This window comes from Rhodnius prolixus, unplaced genomic scaffold (assembly GCF_049639745.1).
Source record: "Rhodnius prolixus isolate KJV_2025 unplaced genomic scaffold, Rpr scaffold_12, whole genome shotgun sequence".
NCBI lineage: Eukaryota > Metazoa > Arthropoda > Insecta > Hemiptera > Reduviidae > Rhodnius > Rhodnius prolixus.
Window position 1 is genome coordinate 1,939,816 of NW_027411635.1, and position 22,277 is coordinate 1,962,092.

The 22,277-nt window shown below is 34.1% G+C and overlaps 1 protein-coding gene across 1 annotated transcript; it reads left to right on the forward strand.

Moving 5' to 3' along the window:
- Positions 1 to 773: 773 nt before the first annotated feature.
- galene (potassium two pore domain channel subfamily K member galene) lies at positions 774 to 21,806 on the forward strand. The gene is made up of 7 exons (XM_074143319.1): positions 774 to 1,167; positions 6,259 to 6,505; positions 10,768 to 10,993; positions 12,845 to 12,963; positions 17,782 to 17,853; positions 18,885 to 19,248; positions 21,124 to 21,806. Exons 1-7 carry the CDS (start codon positions 994 to 996, stop codon positions 21,338 to 21,340), a joined length of 1,419 nt encoding a protein of 472 aa, XP_073999420.1. The 5' UTR covers positions 774 to 993; the 3' UTR covers positions 21,341 to 21,806.
- The last annotated feature ends 471 nt before the right edge of the window (positions 21,807 to 22,277 follow it).

The window sequence follows — 22,277 nt, forward strand, 5'->3', positions numbered from 1 at the left end:
GCTCTATTTTAATGGCATAACAAAACTTTTACAAGTTACAATTTCATTTTGGCCTAAGGAATAAAAAACTTTACTGTTCTTTTATCGGCTCTCAAAGGACTTTTTACTGGAAACCATATGAAAAGTAAAGTAATCGCCTATTTTTTTTCAGGCGGTGCTACTACTATTAGGTGTCGTGGACGGGTGCTGCAGCTCGTACTTTACTATAAACAATTTTTCCTAACAAATAAAAAGTAGTCATACGCGGGATTCGAACTGGGGATCTTCCACTCAATAAACCGCGCTCTTGACCACTAGACCAACACCCACCCCTGAACTGGGATACAACAAGATTCACTTTGGATTTTGTATGAATTTGTCAGGGAAAATGTTTAAAATTATAATTAAGTTATACAGAATCATGAAAGTATGAATTTTTGGTGTTATTTGAATAGAAATGCAACAAAAAAATATTGTTCTGTTAATAAACTTATTTTTAACTGTTAAATAAATAAAATAAATATTAAAAACTCCAAATATTGTTACTGTTACAAATTAATCTCATTAATTTAAAAAAAAATAAAATAAAAGATCAGCCAAAATTTCATTTTAATGAGAATTTTTAAGAGAGGGGGAGTTCCTCATAACTGGGTCACTTTTACTAATTTTAAATTGCTACCTCCATAACAATGTCCGAAAATAATTATTTTTTTTTTACTTTAGTTAAAATTTACAAGAAAACTGGTGAATTATTTTTCTAAACTATTCAGTTAGGAAAAAGAAGTATGTGAGTTTGATAGGATTTGTAGTTTAATAGTTTTCATAAGATGCTAGACAGCCCTGTTTTAGTACAATTTAAAAATAGTTCTGGGCGTTAACATGTGTGGATTCATTCAATCTAGTGGGCCCTAGCTGTAAATAGTTCATGCGTTAGTTTTTTTAGAACTGATATATTTGATTTAACAGGTGATTTTTTTTTGTTTTTTCTAAATAAAAGACAAGAGTATAAAGAAAATGGAAGTGAACGAAGAAGCCACGTGTGTCCGCAGGTGTACCAAAGTACTATACTTTATGTGGAAGGTATTTACCTGTATCTTCACCCACATAATGTTGGTGACCATGGTAGTCGGTTACTGTTTACTAGGAGCTGTTACTTTCGAATCCCTTGAAAAAGAATACGAGGTTTTCGTAAGTGAATTTGAAATTTTAATAATGATTTTTAACTTTCTTATTTTTGCAATTTTTTTTCAGTTTTGAGGGCTTCAGAGAATAAATAGAAGTTTAGTAAAATATTTCTTATTATAGTTCTCAAGTTTCTATATCTAAGGCTTATTCTTCAATCACTGACATATACGTAAACTAGCTACTTCAAAAGAAGCCTATTCACCATCTACTGGCCTAGGACTGTTCTGAATCCAACGTTACCAGAAAAATGATTCTGGTAAAAGTTGTAAATCTACATGAATGCAGTGACAGTACAAGTTTAGAGAGAATTACATCTCTCCGTCAGATATGCACTTATTTGCATTTTTCCGAAAAAATGAAAGTTTTAAGAATAATTTAATGGAAGTGCTTAAATCCTTTTTCGAGATGATTCCAAAAAATTAAAAGACATTAGCAATGTAATAACTTCGATTTAATTTTTGGTGGATCACTTAACGTACGTTTGTCTTAAATGTACGAGCGATTGCCCCTGTAACAAGTAAATTTTGTAACTGACACAGTAACACTTGGTAGAGTTACCATCCATTAGTCGCTGTCCAAAGAATCAATTATTGATCTTCAACGCCAAGTAAATTACACGAGACCAACGTCGTCTCCATTCGACGGTTGGAGATTCACTGGAAGTGTCCAAGATGAAAATTGGTCAATGGAGAGAATTGGAGAAGGAAATTTATTGTATTCGCGCCGGCTAGATTAAATTTTAAATAAAAGATACTGTTTAGATCGGAGTGTCTCATCTGTTACGAGACATGGTATGGAGTAATTTTTATATGGCGCAGCATTTTCGATTCTAGTGTTTGAAGTGGATGAAAACATAGAATAGAAAATCTGTAAGGTAGTAATACTGCTAACTTATAAGACTGACGCGGGCAGTTTACATCTGAATGATGTTTCGGGCGAGATGCCAGCTATTTAGATCTGATCTTTAAGCTGTGGGAAAATTCCCGTCTCTGCAAATGTAATTTGGGTGTTGAAGAATTTACTTTTCACTTCCTTGCCGTTTGTCCTGTACTCAGAGAGTATAGCGTAATAAGGCTGAGTTGACCAGTGACGAAACAGTCAGTTTTTATACGGAAAGGGCGATTGGTACCCGTTAAATATACAGTGACTCCCATTAATATTGGGACACCTATTACAAAATGATTTAAAAGGAAAATGAAAACAACATACAAAAGTTTGGAATTTTTTTTTTTTTTAAATTACATTAGCAACATCTGTAGAAATTATATATAAGTATAAATCGATGAAATTCCAAACTGTTAGGTAGCACTTTTTGAAAAAGTGTAAAATAAGGCTCTCAAAAATATTGGGACACCAGAAGTGCTAGAGTTTAAACGTTCAATATTTAAAATCTCCTACTATTTAATAATTGGTTGGTAAAAATTTAATAATTGCTTTTTGACTTACAATAGCCCTCAAACGATCAGGCATAGGTGAAACAAGTTTTTGGTTAATTCAGGTGGTGTTTTTTTCCCATTCTTCCAGGAAACATCGTTTTAATTCATTTTTGTTAGATATTACTCGTTTACTTAAAGCACTAGCTAAATATTGCCATAAATGTTCAATGGGATTAAGATCTGGTGACTGCGGAGAGGTTTGGAAAACTTTGGGCAATTATATAACAGTCACTGACGTATCACCCAAGGTAGAATTTAGAAGACCCTAAAATACCAAATGTTTGGGCACTTTTTTCAAATTATATTTTAATATATTACTATAAACCATTTTGTGCATCATTCCATCAATAAACACTAATTCTCCAAATCCTGATGCGGACATCCAGCCCCAAACCAGAACTGACCCACCTCCACCCGGAGGTGCAGCTTTAAAACCCTTTAAAGTTGGCTGTAAATTCTTCTTTTCGAGTTCAGCATTCGCTTTCCTCCAGACCATAACCCATCCATCTGACTGAAAAACATTAAATTTTGATTCATCGCTAGAATATATCATTCCAAAAGTCACTATTTACATTGAAATATTTTTCGGCAAATTTCACTCTCTTAACACGATTTATCTTACTGACAAAAGGATTCTTCCAGGCTACTCTACCATGATAGTCGAGTTTTCTTAGCACTCTCCGAATTGTTTCTGCTCCTTTTTTGCTCTCTGAACATGTCAAAAATTTCACATAGAAGTTTTGGAGCACTAAGTCGGTGATCTTTTTTAATTCTTTTAATATATAACGCTGCTCTCTCTCAGAGAGCAGTTGAGGACGGCCTTTTTGTGGGGTTGAAACAATTCTTTTTTCTTTTTGGTAACGCTGAATGATGTTCCACGCAGTAGGTGTTTTAGGTCCGATCAGTTTTTCTGTCTCTCTAACACTTTTTATTGTGTTTGTGCAAAGAAATTACAATTTTTCTTTGTTCAATCGTTGTATTTGTATTTTTGCGCGACATGTTATACCTGGCTTGATTTATATAAACTAATATAATTATTAATTTCATATTGAATATATGCTTAAGGTAAATATTTACAAATTGTATAAATATTCGGGCAAAACCTTGGACAAACTATAAATTATAATAGTGTCCCAATACTTATGAGAGGTAGAATTTGCACTTATTATTATATATATTTTTTTTTAATCTACCAAAACATTTTTATTTACTTATTTAAATAGTTTTTATTTAATTAATAGTAATTATAAAAGGAAATGAATTTATAAAAATTTGAATAAATGGGCGCCACTTTTAATTTTCGTCAATTTTTAACTTCTGTATGTACTGTCCCAATATTAATGGGAGTCACTGTACATTCGTACAGGCCGCTTCCATTTACAGGGCCTTCCTGATCGTACAATATAATGGATAATTTTATTTTATTTTATTTTTGTGTGTTTTATTTATCATATATTTGGCACCCTAATTATTTTATCACTAATTATTTTAATATTTAAGCACTTCATTTTTGTTTTTCTATTTTCTTTGTTTTATTAAAAAAAATGAAATTAATTACAAGAAAAATTAGGAGTAATTATTTTTAGTTTGTAACTATCAGGTTAACTTGGCAGACGGACAAATGCCCATTGTCTAATAACGAATATGTGTATATGAATTTTTTATTGTATTTTGTAAATAAAAACACTATACAGAGTGATCCATTTAAAACGCACCAATCGCTAATAACTTTTTAGGAAAGCGGAATTTCGAAAAAACCCACGAAGTAAGCTATATGTTTTTTTGGCCTAGTTTTCAAATTTTTTACCCCCGATGCTGTATCTTTATTTTTGGCGGAGTTACGGGCAAAAGCCCGATTTGGGTTTCATAAAGACCACTGGTTTTGACAATGATTATGAAAACTGTATAAAAAACTGTGAAAAATGACGTTGACCCCGTTTTGATATGCCCAATATTAGTTGAGATATTTAAGATCAAAGTTACAATTTTATATATTCGTGAACGGTTTTCAATATTAATTTTCCCCCACAAATACAAGTTTGGGGAGGTCCTCTGACTGCAAAAAACGTTATTTGTGACGCAAATAACAAAAATAATAATAATCGTAGATTTTAAAACATGTAATGTAATGTAAGGGTTGTGGGTGAATCAGGATAAATTTGTTTTATCATCAAATAAAAGCAATCATCACATCATTTTAATTACCCAGTATGCAAGACTTCTTCACCTATGATTACGGTAAGAATATTTTGCCAGGGAGAGGCAGGTGTTGATCTAGTGGTCAAGAGCGTGGCTTTGTAAGTGGAAGATGCCCAGTTCGAATCCCGCGCATGACTACACTTTAGTAATAAAAATATTATGATTTTTTGAGTAATAAGAATGACTGCATATGCGGGATTCGAACTGGGGATCTCCCACTTACAAAGCCACGCTCTTGACCACTAGACCAACACCCTGGAGGTGTGTTTTATTGTTATCTGTTCGATCTTTAAAAAAAATTCGATTGCAACATTTTAATAAAGAGATTTTGTTACCCCGTGAATTCATTGATTATTTGAATGGCAAATATTGAAGAAGTTTAATCAACTATTATAAATCTGCTTGGAAATACCTTGATAGTTGAATTTAATTATAACTGTTAAATCTGAACGAACTGAAGTCGATAGTTTATATCGATTAGAAAGTATCAGAAATGTAAGTAATCATTTATTTACCTCTATGGATAATTGTGTTTGGCTTTTCTTTAACCTTAAAAGTTTATCTTTTATTTTATAGTTAGAAGTAAATTTTAAGTTTTGTTTTTAAAAGAAAACCCCTTTGAGTTAACCTTCAGTATGTCTGTTAAAATATCTTTTTTTATTAAAACTTGTACTAATTATTGATATGACTAAAGACATTATTATTATTATCATTATTTATACAGGTTCAATATTTAAAGGTTTATAAAAATCGAAACTTTTTTTTCCTAAAATGACTCTCCCAATCAGCTACTTTTTTCAATTTTGGTTATTCAAGCAATACTTACAAATATTTGAGAGGTTTTTGATCGGAAATTTATCGGAAAAAATGGTTCGATAGAAACGTTGTAGATCTACTTTTACTAGAACTAGTTATAGAACTACTCGTAATTAATATAGCACCAACATAATAATTAGCATCAACACTCAAAAATAAAACACCAACTGCACTAAGTCAATTTATACGACTTAAACGTTCTAAGATCCCTTTTTTTTTGTAAGAGGTTTTTGAATTGTATGCTTTAGATTTCACCGCGCCCTTATCATCATTGGTCAGAAGCAGAACTTCTCAGATTACCTCAGATTTTCGACTGTACAGTGGGCTGAACGTAAAATAATTGATAAAGAAGTGAGAATTTAGCGCAGAAGAATGGAATTTATATATCGCATTTTCAATATAAATAAGCGTCAAATCTGTTGTCAAAATTTGGGATCTGAAGAGAATTTTTTGTTTGCGATCAAGAGCTTATTTTAAGTTGCTAACTTTCACGCTATTACTTAAGGTTAAAACTTTGCTTCCCGTGAAAGTTGTTTTAGGGAGATCCAGAGAAAAAGCTGGTGGTACCTCACATTTCTTTCAAAAGTGAACAGCGACTCCATAGGTAATACTTTAGCAAATGATCATAGTACTGTGGTTGCAGGTGAAAGAAAATGTGACCTACATGCGAGGTAACGTGACAGAGGACATCTGGCAGCTAACCCAGGATATGGACGTGCTACATCAGGTTAACTGGACTAACAAGACCACGCAGAGGTTGCGCGAATTTGAGAATGATCTAGTGTTGGCGATCAAGAAAGCTGGCTGGGACGGTGACGAGGATACCCAGGTGTTGCAATGGACTTTTGCTGGGTCGCTTTTCTACTCCATTATTGTCATCACTACGATCGGTGAGTAAATGTATAAATGTCTGCCCGGCTTGTAGCCACCTATCTTCTTTTACAACACAGAGCAAGAAACTAACTCTGGTGTAAAGCATTGTTTATCTACCTTTTCGAAACCGCAGTCCGGTAAAATTACAAAAAGATTTTGGGCGCCTGGACTATAAATATTGAAGGAATTTATTTTTTTGGTATTCAACTGTACTGTTTTACACTTATAAATTTACCACATTTCATAGAGGTTACGAACTAAACTTAAAAGTGTTCCCGTATAAATTTGAAATTAAATGTTTTTTTTTAAACTGGATCTTTCTATTATTTTTGGTTGATTACTAACAAAAACTTGTTTATCTCCTTTAATTCATTCTTCAGTCTTCAAAGAATTTAAAAAAACTAATTGTATATTTGTACAGAAAAAAATATTTGATACCTTTATCATAAATTTTATGATTTATTATTTATTTTATTTTTTGCACAAACGTTAAATATTTGCCTTCCAGATTTTTCGGATAATTATTTGTACAAGAAATCATTTAGGGAAATTTTCCTGTTCATTGTTTAGAAACTGACAAAACTTATTTATATTTTGGAAAAATATAGTACAAATCTCGTTTATGGTTTTCCATTTTCACCGTTCAAAAACCTGAATTTTTATAATAATTAAATAAATGTCATTATCGTGTGTTTAAAGTATACACTTCTGCGAAGGAATATTGGGGACGGATAGTTGGAATATTGAGAATTACAGAACATTGAGTAAGTCGCGCGAGTGGTCATATTCTTAAGATTTCTCATCTCTCATAGTTTCACACGTTCTACGGTTCTCTGAGTTCGAAAAGTAAGGTTTTTACACATTGGTCTCTGTACAAATTGATAAAGAGTTGCTGAATCGGGTGGATGTGGCCAATAAAGTCTGATTAGGAATACTGTGGTCGGTAAAAGTACCTCAAATATTGTGTAAATTGTATGTTTAGCTTCTAAAATTAGTAATAATATTATTATTATTTCTTTTCGTGAGTAAAAGCAAGGTAGTGCACGTTAGAAGGTCACAGGAATCAATCCAGGTGGTGTGTGAAGGGGCATTCATGGAACAGTTAGAGAAGTTTAGGTACTTGGGTGTCTTGTTTAGCCGGGATGGCAGAATTGATAAAGAGGTGCTGAATCGGGTGGGTGTGGCCAATAAAGTCTGATTAGGAATACTATGGTCAGTAAAAGTACCTCAAATATTGTGTAAATTGTATGTTTAGCTTCTAAAATTAGTAATAATATTATTATTATTTCTTTTCGTGAGTAAAAGCAAGGTAGTGCACGTTAGAAGGTCACAGGAATCAATCCAGGTGGAGTGTGAAGGGGCATTCATGGAACAGTTAGAGAAGTTTAGGTACTTGGGTGTCTTGTTTAGCCGGGATGGCAGAATTGATAAAGAGGTGCTGAATCGGGTGGGTGTGGCCAATAAAGCCTACGGTCTGATCAGGAATACTGTGGTCGGTAAAAGAGAAAATGTGGCAAAAAAGTGAAAATGACCGTCTTCAAAACCGTCTACTTACCTCTTCTTCAGTATGGGGCAGAATCGTGGACTATGCTGGTATAAGCATACAAGCCGGGTTACAGCTGCTGAAATGAGATTTCTCCGCCGGATCGAAGGGAAAACTAAGCGTGATAAAATTAGAAATGAAACAATAAGGAGCAGCTTAGAGGTACAACCCTTCGTGACCAAGTTGAAGAATCGGCAGTTGGGGTGGTTTGGCCACGTCTGCAGGTTAGGTGCTTGATGGAGGCCAAATCAGAAGGCCGTAGACCAAGAGGCAGACCAAGATTGGGCTATTTGGACTACATCGGGCGATTGGCACAAAAGCGAGGTCAGACTAGGTCTTCTATTTTTTTTATTTTTTTTATTTTTTTTTTTTTCAGGGGGCGGTCCCTGAGCGCTAGCTCACACCCGCCCCACGCTCACACTTCAACCGTTACAAGGTTCAAAAATTTAAAGACCCACAGCGGAACACCCAAATCCCGTCAAAACAACAAATCAAAACAAACAATGGCTAAAAACAAGATAAAAAGAACAAAATATCAACAATTAACAACTATTAACAAATATAAATAAATAAATAGATAAAATAGATAAAATGCAACCACACACTCATAGACACCCCACACATAACTCCCAGCCACATCCACAACAACAATCCTTCAAAAACATCATCCGCCCACTACCGAGGCCATCCGCCTATCAAAGGCTGCCCGCGCAAAATCACGGAAGGCCGAATACGCAGAAGCATTCTCTAATAACAGGGGGAAAACGTCCCCGGCCACGCTGAACGGGAACCCCTTCTTCCGCCACATAACAGAGCGCAAATCATCGTAAAGGTCACATCGTAAGATAACGTGCTCCGCCGTCTCCGGCTCTCCGCACGCGCAATATGGATCTGTTGCTATGCCAATTTCAAACATTTTAGCGCGCAATATGCCATGTCCCGTGACCAGTCGCGCAACCGCATATGGCATATCCGTAGGGACCAGTCTTCTACCTCCGACAGCTTCGGGGACAAAGCTGAATGTGGTTCTGCCCTTCGATGAAACTCGCCATCTATTCCTCCATGCACGGTTCACCTCCTCTTCCACCTCACCATACATTCTATCCCTTAACCATACCCTATAATCGTTAGACATATCAGTCACCGATACTCGTATGGCTCTAACCAGGGGGACCCTCACCTCTATACCCCTGCGCAAACCATAGCGCACCGCGGCCTTAACCACCTCCAAGTCCAGTGGTAAGCACCCCGTGAGCACCTGCAAAGCCTCCGTAGATGTGGTCCGACTATAATGCCCCAACTAGGTCTTCTATCCGAAAATTAGCAAATAACAGAGAAGAGTACATCCGTTGGTTAAAGGCCTAAGTTATCTAAAGCTCGACGTTGAAAGGCATAAGAGCGAAGACAAAGAAGAAGTCTCTGTACAATTGCTTGTGGTCATCATAACTTAAAAATGGAAAATATTAGAAATTTCAATACTCTATACAGGTTGACATTCTAAAATCCGGCAACCGCAAAATCTGGATTCTTCAGTATTCCGGCATGAATTTCAGGAGCATATTCTCAAATTTCCCTGCACTTAAAAACTCTGAAAATCTGTTTTTAGTTTTACGTGTATTTAAAATTGAATAAAAATCTTGTAGTACCATCTGTACTGCATTTTATTTAGTCGGTATACATTAAAATTTCGTTTTCTTTTTACTTAGTGTTTATTGTTTCCTATAAAAAAATGTAAATTTGGTAATTTTCTATTAAATATATACAGCATACATAAACCTTCAGTTATCCGGCATATTTAAAATTCCGCCACTCCACAGGTCACGAGGTTGCTGGATTTTTGAATGTCTACCTGTATTTGATTGGTGGCGCTACTATAGGGCTCGAAATAAACTTTTAGTCATCAACCAAAAGGATCACTTTACTGAATTGAATTCTAAGTTGTTCTTTTCTCGCAGAAACGGCTCAAACAATTCTTTAAATTTATTATTTCCTTTATTTTTTAAGCATAACTTTTATTATCAATAAATTTACCGGGAAAATTTAATTTATTGGCACTTCAAGGGAAAAGTCGGTTGGCTTTCCTTTACCATTTCAGTGTAATGTAAGGTCTGATCAATATAATGTAGAAAGAATTCAATAAATAATATTCGTTAATTGAACAAAACAGGTAGTCGATCAAAAATGCCGTTGACTGAACGGATTTTTATATTTAGGGGAGATTTTTTCAAATATTTTGATTAATTTTTTTGTCAACTTGGTGTATATTTTACATTGAGGTATATATTTTTATCTGTAACATTTTTGTTTCTAATACTTCATTTTAGTAGGGTGCTTATATGGGCTTTCAAAAACTGCCGTTTATTGTACGATAGTAACACTGTATCAGAGCATGCAAAGTTATGCCCGAGTTGGCATATGCCGCTGTTTTATGTTTTCTATAATTCTCTGAATGTTACATGTTTTCTATTGAACATAACGTACGTGTGTTAGGCCTAATAATTTGGATTGAAACTTTTTTTTTGTTTTTTTTTTTAGAGTTCAAAACTTTTAGTGAGACTCTGGACGAAGATATGATGTCATGAATCAATTTATTTTAGTGGTTTACTTAATTAAGGCCAACTATCTTTTTGGTACAAATTCTTAGTTTGAAGAAAATTGAATTACGTAAAATTTGGTTAGAGAAAATTGTGTAAGTGTTCATAATAGAATTTTTATATTGTTTTTCTTATTTTACAGGTTACGGCCATATTGCTCCAAAAACATATCTGGGCAAAGTGACCACCATATTTTACGCCATTGTAGGCATACCTCTAATGTTGCTCTGCTTGTCAAACATTGGCGACATCATGGCCACCTCTTTCCGATTCATGTATTGGCGAGTTTGCTGCTACACCTGTACTCGCGAGGAAGCGCAGAGATCTGCATCCAAGAGGCGTCGTCCACGTTACCGAGGACAGCAAACGTGAGTACGTATGACCAAGCAAGTCAGCGTTGCGGGGCTGTCTCATGTGTGAATAAGAAACAGGGTATAACAAAAGTTAATTTTAATTTGTACTCAATTGCAAAGGGTAAACAAAATATTGTTTAATATTTTCAAAACCAGAGCAACAATTTTTGGAATTGCCAGATATGTCAATGATATAGATATTAATTCAATTTTAACAATTACTGTAGATCGGATCTGTATTCCATATGTGATATCTGCGGAATATTAGGATGTCACAATCGCAAATAATATATCACGGAATAATCTTGTTAATGATATTTATAAAAAACATTGTACCAACTAAAATATGATAGAAAAAAAAAAAAACATTTTGTCTATAGACAGTAAACATATTTCAGCATACAAATGCAACTTCGATTAAAAAAATAATAAAAATTAAAAAAAACCTTTTAAGTTATTTGTTTAAAGAATAAACGGATCTTGAACGTTTACAAACTATAATAAAAGGTGGCACTTTTCGGAAAGATAAAGATAAATCGTATATTCTGGAAAATTCATTACAAGTTTTTCGGACATAAAGTTGCTGGTGGTAAGAACAGTAGCAGCCGATTCGCCACAACAAAACAAAAATGATGATTCTCTGCGATAGCAGACTATCCTGACAAAATAAAAATAGGTATATCAAAAATCCAAAAACTGAAACTGCATAAATTCCCATTAGTTTGGTGTTAGTTTATAAGTTATAAAGACTATCGATCGCTAAAAATTAAGTTTAATAAATATATATATATATACAGGGTGTCCCAAGCTATATGGATAACGACTTTTTCTCGGAAACTAAGATAGCTAGAAAAAAACTAAAAAAATACGTGTTCCCTTAGTTTTTTGTTAAGAATCCAAATTTAATTTGTAAATTTTTTTCGGTGCTTCCAGAAGCGAGATACAGGCACCAACTTCATTTTTTCAAATGGGAAGGTGCGGTTTTTATTTCAGAAATAGATTTCTCTATTTTTTTTAAAGAAAAATTTACTTGAACGGTTTTTTTCTGTGAGCGATATTTTACAAGTTATGAATGAAAACATGATTCTTATAAGAAATGCCTGAAAAACAAGGTGATTATTCATAACTTTTTCCTTTCTTTCCTTATTTCTGCTTACCTAGAAGCATTTCTAAATCTAGGTGCATCAGAATCAAGCCGGGTTGGCATCTGTAGATGAACTAAAGCAGAGAATAATAGATGCCCGTAACTCGGTTAAAGCCGAATCTATTTCTTTGGCAGTAAGGGAAAATTGGCAGGAAAGAGCATGTCTATGCATCTCTAATGGTGGAGGCCAGTTCGAGCATGATCTATAATATTAATGAGGAGTAAAATTTATAATAAAATAGTACTTTTCTTCTTATTCTATCAAAAAACCGTTATAATATTATCATTTTGACATTTCTTATAAGAATCATGTTTTCATTCATAACTTCTGAAATATCGCTCACAGAAAAAAACCGTCCAAGTAAATTTTTCTTAAAAAAAATAGAGGAATCTATTTCTGAAATAAAAACCGCACCTTCCCATTTGAAAAAGTTGGTGCCTGTATCTCGCTTCTGGAAGCACCGAAAAAAATTTACAAATTAAATTTGGATTCCTAACAAAAAACTAAGGGAACACGTATTTTTTAGTTTTTTTCTAGCTATCTTAGTTTCCGAGAAAAAGTCGTTATCCATATAGCTTGGGACACCCTGTATATATTTAGGAGAAACCTACAACGGCATCGCGCTAAAGAAGTAGGATCGCCTTTTAATTAAACCGCATTACTATTCACGTACTCGCTTATCAAACACATAATAAATTTTCTGTTTTCATGTCTGTAATAGACCTTACTACACGGACAGAAAGAGTTTATCGCTGACGGCGAAAAGTGTATCGAGATATGAAACCAGTTTGACAAGTGATGGAGTTATGCCAAGAGAACGCGCACAGTCTGCTGGAGCTGGTTAGAAAACAATAGAGTAACTAAACTTGTCTGGACTCTAAATCATCACCTTATCAAAAGCTTTGAATGTAGTGAGTGTAGATTTCTTGCTTAATGCTAGCCTAATACAAGCTTAAACCGTTGAGAAGCTGGCCAGATCACTTTAATCAGGCATACAGCTAGCACTGTTGGTACTAACCAGTGTGTTTATATTCTGTTTACCTTTAACAAAACAATTCCAGACAAATGCGGCATCTCATTTAGTTTTATTAATACGTGTAAAATGTGGTGCTATAGGAAGTGATTGATGGAATTAAAAAGAACTTTTTTATTTATCTGACTTTTCCAGAGGTCTGTAAACTATCCAGTTCAATCAATAACCTGGACCGATTGGAGTAACTTTAAACTAAATGTCCATAAAACAAATACCATACAGTCAAGTAAGGTTCCTAAACTCCTTTTAAAAGGACTCCTCTTCTTCCTTTTCTTTTCCTTGACAATCTCCTGATCCAGTTTTTCCCTTCCGTGATAATCCTGGGAGTTGTATTTGATTAAAATCTCATTTTAAAGAGCGGTATTAAGATTAAGATTAAAGTTAGGGACGGGACCGAAACTTATGAAGAATTCTTCGGCAATCCCAAAAGATGTTGACTTCCAGTCATACTTGGTGTTAGGCTGGCTTTTTCCTGGATTCCGTTGCTAATATTCCGTTTTTTAGTCCACAATATCAAATCATTCAACTAACTACTTTCCTATATAATTTCTTCCGGTATCTGTCCGTCATGCAGCTTCGATCCTTGTTTTTAAAACAATCATTTTTCACTAATAATAATAATAAACGCTTTATTCACATTACATTGTTTTGTTTACAATCTTTAAAGTTTAAACTAAAACATTTTTTACTAATTTTTGTTTTTATCTTCAGGAGAAACGTTTCAAAATAAACAACTTTCAGAATTAATAATAATGTGTTGTTTAAATAATTTTTTTTACGAATTCCAGAGATTATATTAACCTAGCAAACCCTTAAGCATGGACTCTGTCCATCTGCGAGTGTTGTACTAATTAGTGTATAATATTAATTATTAATACATATTAAATAAAAATGACACTAAATAGTGATAGTAGATATAAAGTGGAGTTCCTAGCGCAAGGCAAATGAGCCAGGCCCCTCTTCTGCTGCGAAATTTAAAAAATATTCTAGCTGGTGATTTTGATCCGACGACTCTCGGCACCAAAAGCATACGTGTTACCATCCTTGACCATGGTGTTGTCTTGTGTAGTAATATAAAATACGTGAAGCTTATGTTTAAGGCGGGTGGGGCTGTGGCTGCTGCTCCGGCGGTGGATTTATAAGAATTTTTAAGTTGAGATCGTTCTTGCTGATCGATGTTGCTAGAACAGGTTTTTAAATGTCAAGATTATCAGTGGTCCATCTCTGTATTTAAATTGCCGCCGCCGACTAAGGTTACGAACATGTTGCTTCATAGCAGGGTTATTGCTTCGGCAAGTTGGTTCACGTCTGTAAAATAATTTATAGTTTTGTTTACTCCAAAGTCTTGTTTAATTCCTTTAGAGGTGGGTTCTCAGCGTGTATAAATAGGCCGGGTTTAGATGGAAGAAATTGTACAACAGTTACTCACGCTATCACACCTGCACATACCGGACAATGTAAGTAGAAATAATTTTCTTTCTTCTTGGTTTTTTAATTGTTCAGACATATGTAAAGTTCAATAGTATTTGTTTGTGGCTAGGGATCTTTGCAAAGCATTAAATTCTGCAGTGCAAACGAAATTTTGTACGTAAAACCGTCAGATTTGATTGTTGGACCGCACAAGCTATGGGAAGTCATTGAGAATTAGTTACCATAGTGTACAAATTAGAGATTGCGCATCTATTTCTTCCAAAGAGAATTCTCCAAGCAGTAGACGAGCAATTAATAAGAAGGTAATCTTAACCTTATTTACCTCGGAGAAAAAGTGGGGTTCAAATTATATAGATTTAAATCTATCAAACCAAAAGCTGCTAACGAATCAGAGGCGAAAGAGGAAGAAGAAGAAGAGGAGGAAGAAGAAGACATGGAATAATTTTTGTGGTTAATTAAACGCGTTAAGACACAGACTAAATGTCTATTTTAGACGCGTTTAATTTATAGGTAAAAGATTTATTTATTTATTTACTCTTCCTAGTAAAAAAAAAAAAAATGAATTCAGTAGAACAGAACATATTAGAGCTAGATAATTTTGTATGTGTAAGGTACAATGTGTGTATAACAAGAAAAGACGAAAACATATGCGACTCTTGTGCAGAATCGTATGAAGTTTGTGACCTCTTTGATCTGCCAATCTTCCTGGCTAATATAAATAACCTCAGCCTTCCTTCCTTTCAACGCAGCAATAGGAATTTCATCCTCAGATAAACCGGAAATGATTTTCTTACTATTACTATTGTTGATGGCAAAACTGGTTCACAATTGAAGTCCATACTCTTTACAAATGTGGTAACTAAAGGTAGAAATAAAAAAACTTGAATATACTTTACAATCCCCACCCATTTCACCCCCTCGACATCCACCGCCGGAGCAGTGGTCCTGCCCGCCTTAAATATAAGATTCACATCTTTTATATTACTACACAAGACAACACTATGTTCAAGGATGGTAAAACGTATGCTTTTGGTGCCGAGAGTCGTCGGATCAAAATCTACAGCCAGAATATTTTTTAATTCTCGTAGCAGAAGAGGGGCCTGGTTCATTTGGCCTATATAAAAGAGTTGGTGGTCGGGGTGGTGGTAGAGGGTAGAGGGTGATTAGTAGTATAATGTTTAGGTATGAGGGGGAGGGGAATGTGCACGGGAGGCTGCTGGGGGGCCTGGCTCATTTGCCCTGCGCTAGGAACTCCACTTTGTATCTACTAGTGGTAGCCACACAAAAGAATAATAAAGAATTATAAAACCAGTCATGTAAACAGAAATAATTAACTGAAATTATTGTTGTTAATATCTCTTAACAAAAAAAAATAAAAAAACATCTTCTGAAGTAAATATTTACAAACATATAACCTGGCTCAAATACATACAAACACATTTACCTCACCACTCACAATCGTAAGACTATACGTAAAAACATAAATTCATTTAAATTAAATATAAAATAATTCTTGTTAAAAATTAAATTCTTCTACCAAAAACTGTCATAATTTTTGCCTGTAAGTGATAATGATAAATTTTTCAATTCGTACCGCTAAAAAAAAAAAAAAATCGGAATTAAACGTGCTGTGAGCGGATACAATTATCGATATCACCCTACAAAGGCGGACCAAATCACATTTTCAAGATTTCTGCAGATATCAGTTACATTCTGGTGGAAGAACACTAGTGACTGGCCCAAAGAAAAGAAGTAAATTATTGAACAAATAGTTGGATGCGCGACTCAAGATAAAATCATTATTAATTCAATCACCTGGTGTGTTTACAAAGGCGCCACGGTGGTCGAGCGGTTAGAGGCGGGCCCTCAAAGCAAATATGTATCGTGGTTACTGGTTCGATTCGCGGTCTAAGTTCGGGATTTTATTTAATTGTTAGTAAAGTAGCTAGATAGTAAATATGTTTACTACTCGCCTCCGACACCTAATTTGATTGATAGAGCAAAGGCCCCCGCTTGAAAAAATATCGCCAATTGCTGAATCTTTCTGTAATGCCCAATAAATATTTCAAAAAAAAAAAAGCTGTGTCAGTGTTCCCTCTAAGCTGTGCGTGTGTGCGCGCGCACATAAATTTTAAACAAAGCGCACATGAAAAATATTCGCGCGCACAAAAATTTTTGTAAATTTATGCAGAATGGTTAACTCCAAAAGGCAGGAGAGAGAAGTTATAAAATAAATACTATTAATAAAAATGTAATCCTTAATTCTAAAATTGTTCAATAATAAGTAATTGTGAATCGTTGTTCTTGTTTGTTTGTTTTGACAAATGTTTTAATTGAAAAAATTAGAAGCAGACAACGCTTTTACATTTTAAGAATTTAAAGTTTATTATTTTCCATTTGATTGGAAAAGGGAAGCCACAGTAATCAGCTAAATTCTGTCTTCACGAACTATGATTTCACTTGATTTTAGGGTAGTTTTTTCATTGTGTTCCTTTGTAATGTGTGGTATGCTGTAAGATCGAGTCAATGCGTTTAAGTAGATACAAAATTTGGCTGAATATTAATACTATTATTGTATTGTCTTTTTTGCACTTTTTTAAATTGCTGCACAAAATTTGTTTATTTTGGAAAAACTGCACACACTTAAAAAAGTGCGCACACAGGTCACAAAAAATTAGAGGGAACACTGGCTGTGATATAATGTTTTTTTAACGGATTACTGAGTAACCACTTGGTACTGCTTTGGCGCAAGGTTTTAAAAACGTCTTTTCTAACCAAAATGTAATTTTATTGACCCCCCTTCCATACCCGAACTGGACTCGAATTGTTGTCTTCTTATAACTCGAACTTTTGTTACTTTTCTTTTCCACAAAGAAAGATACTTTAAATCAACTATCTAATAGATCTATTTGAAACGTCCATTTTACCTGAAATAGAAAACTAATGGCCCTTCGTGACTCTGCACATAAGTACTGAACTAATTAAAAACTTTTTTAATACCTTCTTGGAGCCAGTTACCCGGTCTTACAGTTGGCTATTCCTAGTATTTAGAGTAAAGCAATTTTCTGGGTTTACCTTTCAGTAGTAGCCTACCTAAATTTGTTGTGTAATTTATTAAAGCAATGTAATCGCCTATTTTTTCAGGCGGTGCGTAACGTCCAACTACCAGTTAAGTTTGATTTATTAATTTTCAGTGAACGATGATCGACCAGAAGTCTTTACAAATAAATATGCGATTGAGAAGGAAGAATTCAACAATAATAAAGGTTAGCGTAATTGCTAAAAACAGTAAAAATATATACAATATTATTTGTATTTCTCTCCTAAATACTACGAATAAGTCTGATGCGTTTTTTCAATTGAAAGTTTTAAAAGCTCCATTCAATCTTATTTCATTCTTAACAGCTTGAAAACATTTAAACGAAAACAAATAATTACCAAATGAGAAAGCTCCCTTTTATGATAGTTATCTGTTTATATTTTTTACCTAGTGATAAAATATTTGACAAAAATTTGGCTGGGATTAAAGTTAATGTACGCTCTTGTAATTAAGTTCTAATACACTTTCAAGATTTTGGATAAAAATATTTTGTAAAAAAAGATTCACACATCATACAATTAAAATGATAACAAAAATAAATTCAATTTGTTTTTTAAGTACTTAAGCATTTTTATAACACAAAAAAGGTATAAAGGGTATCTTGACTCGTGGAACCCCTGAATTTTATTGTGGAAACTTGGAGTTCTGCGGAATACATATTAGAAATCTCTGATCTGACATTTGGGCGATTTCGAAAGAATAGTATAAGGCTCATTCGCCAATAACGCCTTTTCCGAAATTAATAAAGCAGTAAGTAAACGCTCTGGTTCTACACACGCAATCTGGTTCAAAAAGTTTAAAGAGGCTGATAGGATTCAAGAAACTAAGCTTCGTGCAGGGCGTCTTCAAACCTGAAACTTAGCACTTCTGTCGACTGTCGTAGACGCGAATCCTTGCATACAGCATCAGCTAACATTCAGGTGATTTAGTCTGTCCTCTCACCTAAAAAACTACCAGCCTCAGAGCATCCTATGAGACACCGCAAAGTTCCCGAAGCATTTCATGTCAACTAAAGATTTGAGTAAAGAGAGATGCTGGGCTCGTTGGTAGTGGTACTGCGATTGCATAATTCATATTGGGCAGGTTTATTGACAGACGAGTAATCACGTCATTAATTTTTTTAATATTAAGCAGAAAAAACGCACTGACTTTTCTTGTACCCTATTAGTAATGTTGTATTCATGTCTGATGATGCAGAAGGGCGAAATGCTAGCGCCAGCACCAATACCACGTTGATGATGATGCGTAAAGCGCCATCCACTTTGGAGAGAGATTTGACGGTACGATCAGCCTCTGTGCAAGGTACCAGCAGCCGACAGACGGAAGTTGCGATGGGCAATTTATCAGTGAACTCCCGAGGATGGCAGACTTCCTCGTACCGTAGTAACACCTCCGCAAGTCAGCCGCTGTCCAATCCTCCGATGAAGCCAGTGCCAATCTGGCTTTGTGTATTTCTGGTAGTTTCCTACATAATTGGCGGAGCGCTCCTTTTCTCCGACTGGGAAGATTGGGGTTACGCAGATTCAGCCTATTTCTGCTTTATTACTCTCACAACTATAGGGTGAGATTTTTTCTATATCCCTTAACCTTCAAGATCAAGTATGAAATTTGTGCAGATTATTTTTTTTTTAGTTTGAGTGATTAAATTTAAAGACAATATTTGACCAGAAGTGTGACCTAAATAAATAATTTGATCAATATATAAAAGATGACAGTTACTTGATAACAAAATAAAAAACTCCTACCATCCAAACTCTAGTAATTTGTAACAGATTCGTAAGAGAAACATTACCTCACAAAGCTACTTTTAAAAAGACGTTAACAATGAATTACGAATGAGAGCTCCGGCATAGATTCGCCTAAAACAACTGCTCGCTCTGCCTGTGCAACAGATTTGTCAGTTATGTATCACGCATTCAGTTCAAAATTATTTGAGAACTAAAACACAATCATGTTACAAATAAGCCACCACAGTAGTGATTATCATAGACTAATAAACTATTGCGCTTGCTTGTTGATTGCGTTAAGTTTCATAGTGCATCTGCGAACAAATCTAAAATCGTTTCTTGAGCAAAATTGTCACTGAGTTTTTCATACGTAAAGTAGCCTCTATTTCGAAAAAACTGAAAGTGTTTAGCATAAGCGTTAATGATAGTTTTGGTTTTCGACCGTTGTTAATTGATGATTTAGAGAGTATTGAGGTGCGGTCAATCAATAAATTCAAACACAAATTTTTGTTTCATCTCACTAACGTTTCGGTAAATCAACATTTATGATGATGTAGCTTAATGTTAAACACCACAAATTTTACACTACCCTGAAGATGGTAATAGATTTACCGAAACGTTAGTGAGATGAAACAAAAATTTGTTTGAATTTATTGATTGACCGCACCTCAATACTCCCAAAATCATAAGCGTTAATGATAACATATTTTCTCTTTCATAGTTCGGTCAGATATTTCTTATTATATGCAGGGATATTCGCTTGTTTATATTACTTATAGTTTTAACATCTGCAATTTGTAATAAATTACATTTTTCTGTATTGTAATATCGTGCCACCAGTATAATAATAATAAAAATCAAATGTGGAACTAAATTTACAAATTTGAATAAAATTGTCTGAGTGGAAGTATAATCATTTCTAAATGAATAGATTTTTCAGTGTTATTAGATTTTCTTGAAACATGGTGTATGCGGATCTAAAACATTTTTCCCAAAAAATTAGATTAAGCGTTTGTGAAAGGAAGTGAGTTTATTCCTTTAAAGTGTCATTTTTAAGTAATGTTGATATTATCTTTTGTGTACTGTTGAGGATGTTAATAAAATGTGAGTTAGGGGAAAATTCCTCGATCTAAAATATCTCAATGGATTGTTCACTTAGTGGAAAATGGCTCCTAGGATTTTCTGTAAACTTCTAACATACATTATGTGCGTACGCACGCTCTACTTAAGAGTATTATAATCATGAATCAAAAACCAGGATCGTAAACATCATATGTACTTACGAGTATGTATAGCATAATAACCGCAAGATTAAATTGCTAAAAAAAAAAAAAATACTGTTAATCATTTTCTTTTCAAAGAATTGTTTTAAGGTAGTTATCGGTGATGGAGAGGGGTAAGCTCCCCTGTAAAGTTACATTTTAGTTTAATTTGTTGTTAAACTTTGCAAAATGTTGGTAAGATTAAATTTGACTTAAATGTTCGGAGTTTGAAGAAAATTTGTGAAAGAACTTTAAGAATAATAGTAAGAAAAAGTCATGTAAGTGTTCACAGTAATTTTATTTTTAGCACCTCGTCCTGAAATCCACTACTGCCCCAACGGTGCTCTTTATACTGTTATTTACTTACACGTATGACTGTCATTTCTATTTGTACTATTTTAACCTTAAATACAAGTTATATCTGAAAAAAAATCAATAATTTTTTAGATTTGGAGACTTTGTACCTGCACAGAGAGTGAATCGCAAAAACGGCGAGATGTCGATAGCTCTTTGTTCGCTGTACTTGCTGTTCGGGATCGCCTTGCTGGCCATGTCCTTTAACCTGGTGCAAGAAGAGGTGATCAACAATGTAAAGAAGATCGCGCGTAGTCTGGGTATCCTCAAGGACGTTAACCAGAACCAAGAGGATTCTGATTACGAATAACCCAAAGATCCTGCATACTGGAGTGACCTTTCAATATTCTGGTGAAAACATTCACATCATTTTTTCACTGTAAATTATGGAAAGTTCTAGCTTTTTTTCGAATAATAACATCAAATTTAGAATTTTTTTTTAATGTTGGTTGTTTCAATAATATTGAGGTTTACAGTAATACAATATCACTTATAAAGTTATATAACTCCAGTAAAATCAAGTGATCAGTGTCTTTTACTTTGCACACTTAGTTAATTGTAATAAGCAACTTTCTTTTCTTTAAGAAAAGGTAAATCATTTGTGTTGATACAGGATATTTTATACGAAAGAATAAAGTATTTTTTCTGAACGTAAATTTTTGTATACCAGTAGTGGCGCAACCAGACAGGCGTCTTATTAGAATTTGCATATCAAGCCAACGGTTTATTCAAGAAAACTATACTTAAGGATAATTTTAAAAATAAAATACCAGCTGTTCATGGCGCCATTAATAATATGAGAGTTCTATCCTTTATATTTTTAAATTTTACAATATACGAACTTAGTGTTGTTGCATCAATGATGTTGATAATTAAGTTATTACCCGTTAGAATTGGACAAACTGCCGCCAAATTTTTAGAATTTTTCTTTAATGTTGGTGGTTTCAATAATATTGAGGTTCACAGTAATACAATATCACTTATAAAGTTTTATAACTCCAGTAAAATCAAGTGATCAGTGTCTTTAATAATTCACTTCATTTAAATATTATGTCAATATCAGGACATTGGTAATAAATATTGACCATCCCATGAACACCTAGGTTGTAGATTCGCCTCATCAGAGGTTTAGATTCGCCACCACATGTTACCCATAGTTCATCCCCACTTATTGCTCTAGCTATGTGGCAAAGGATTTATTTCATTAGCAAAAACCATTCGAGTCTTGATTTGCCCACAACATGAGC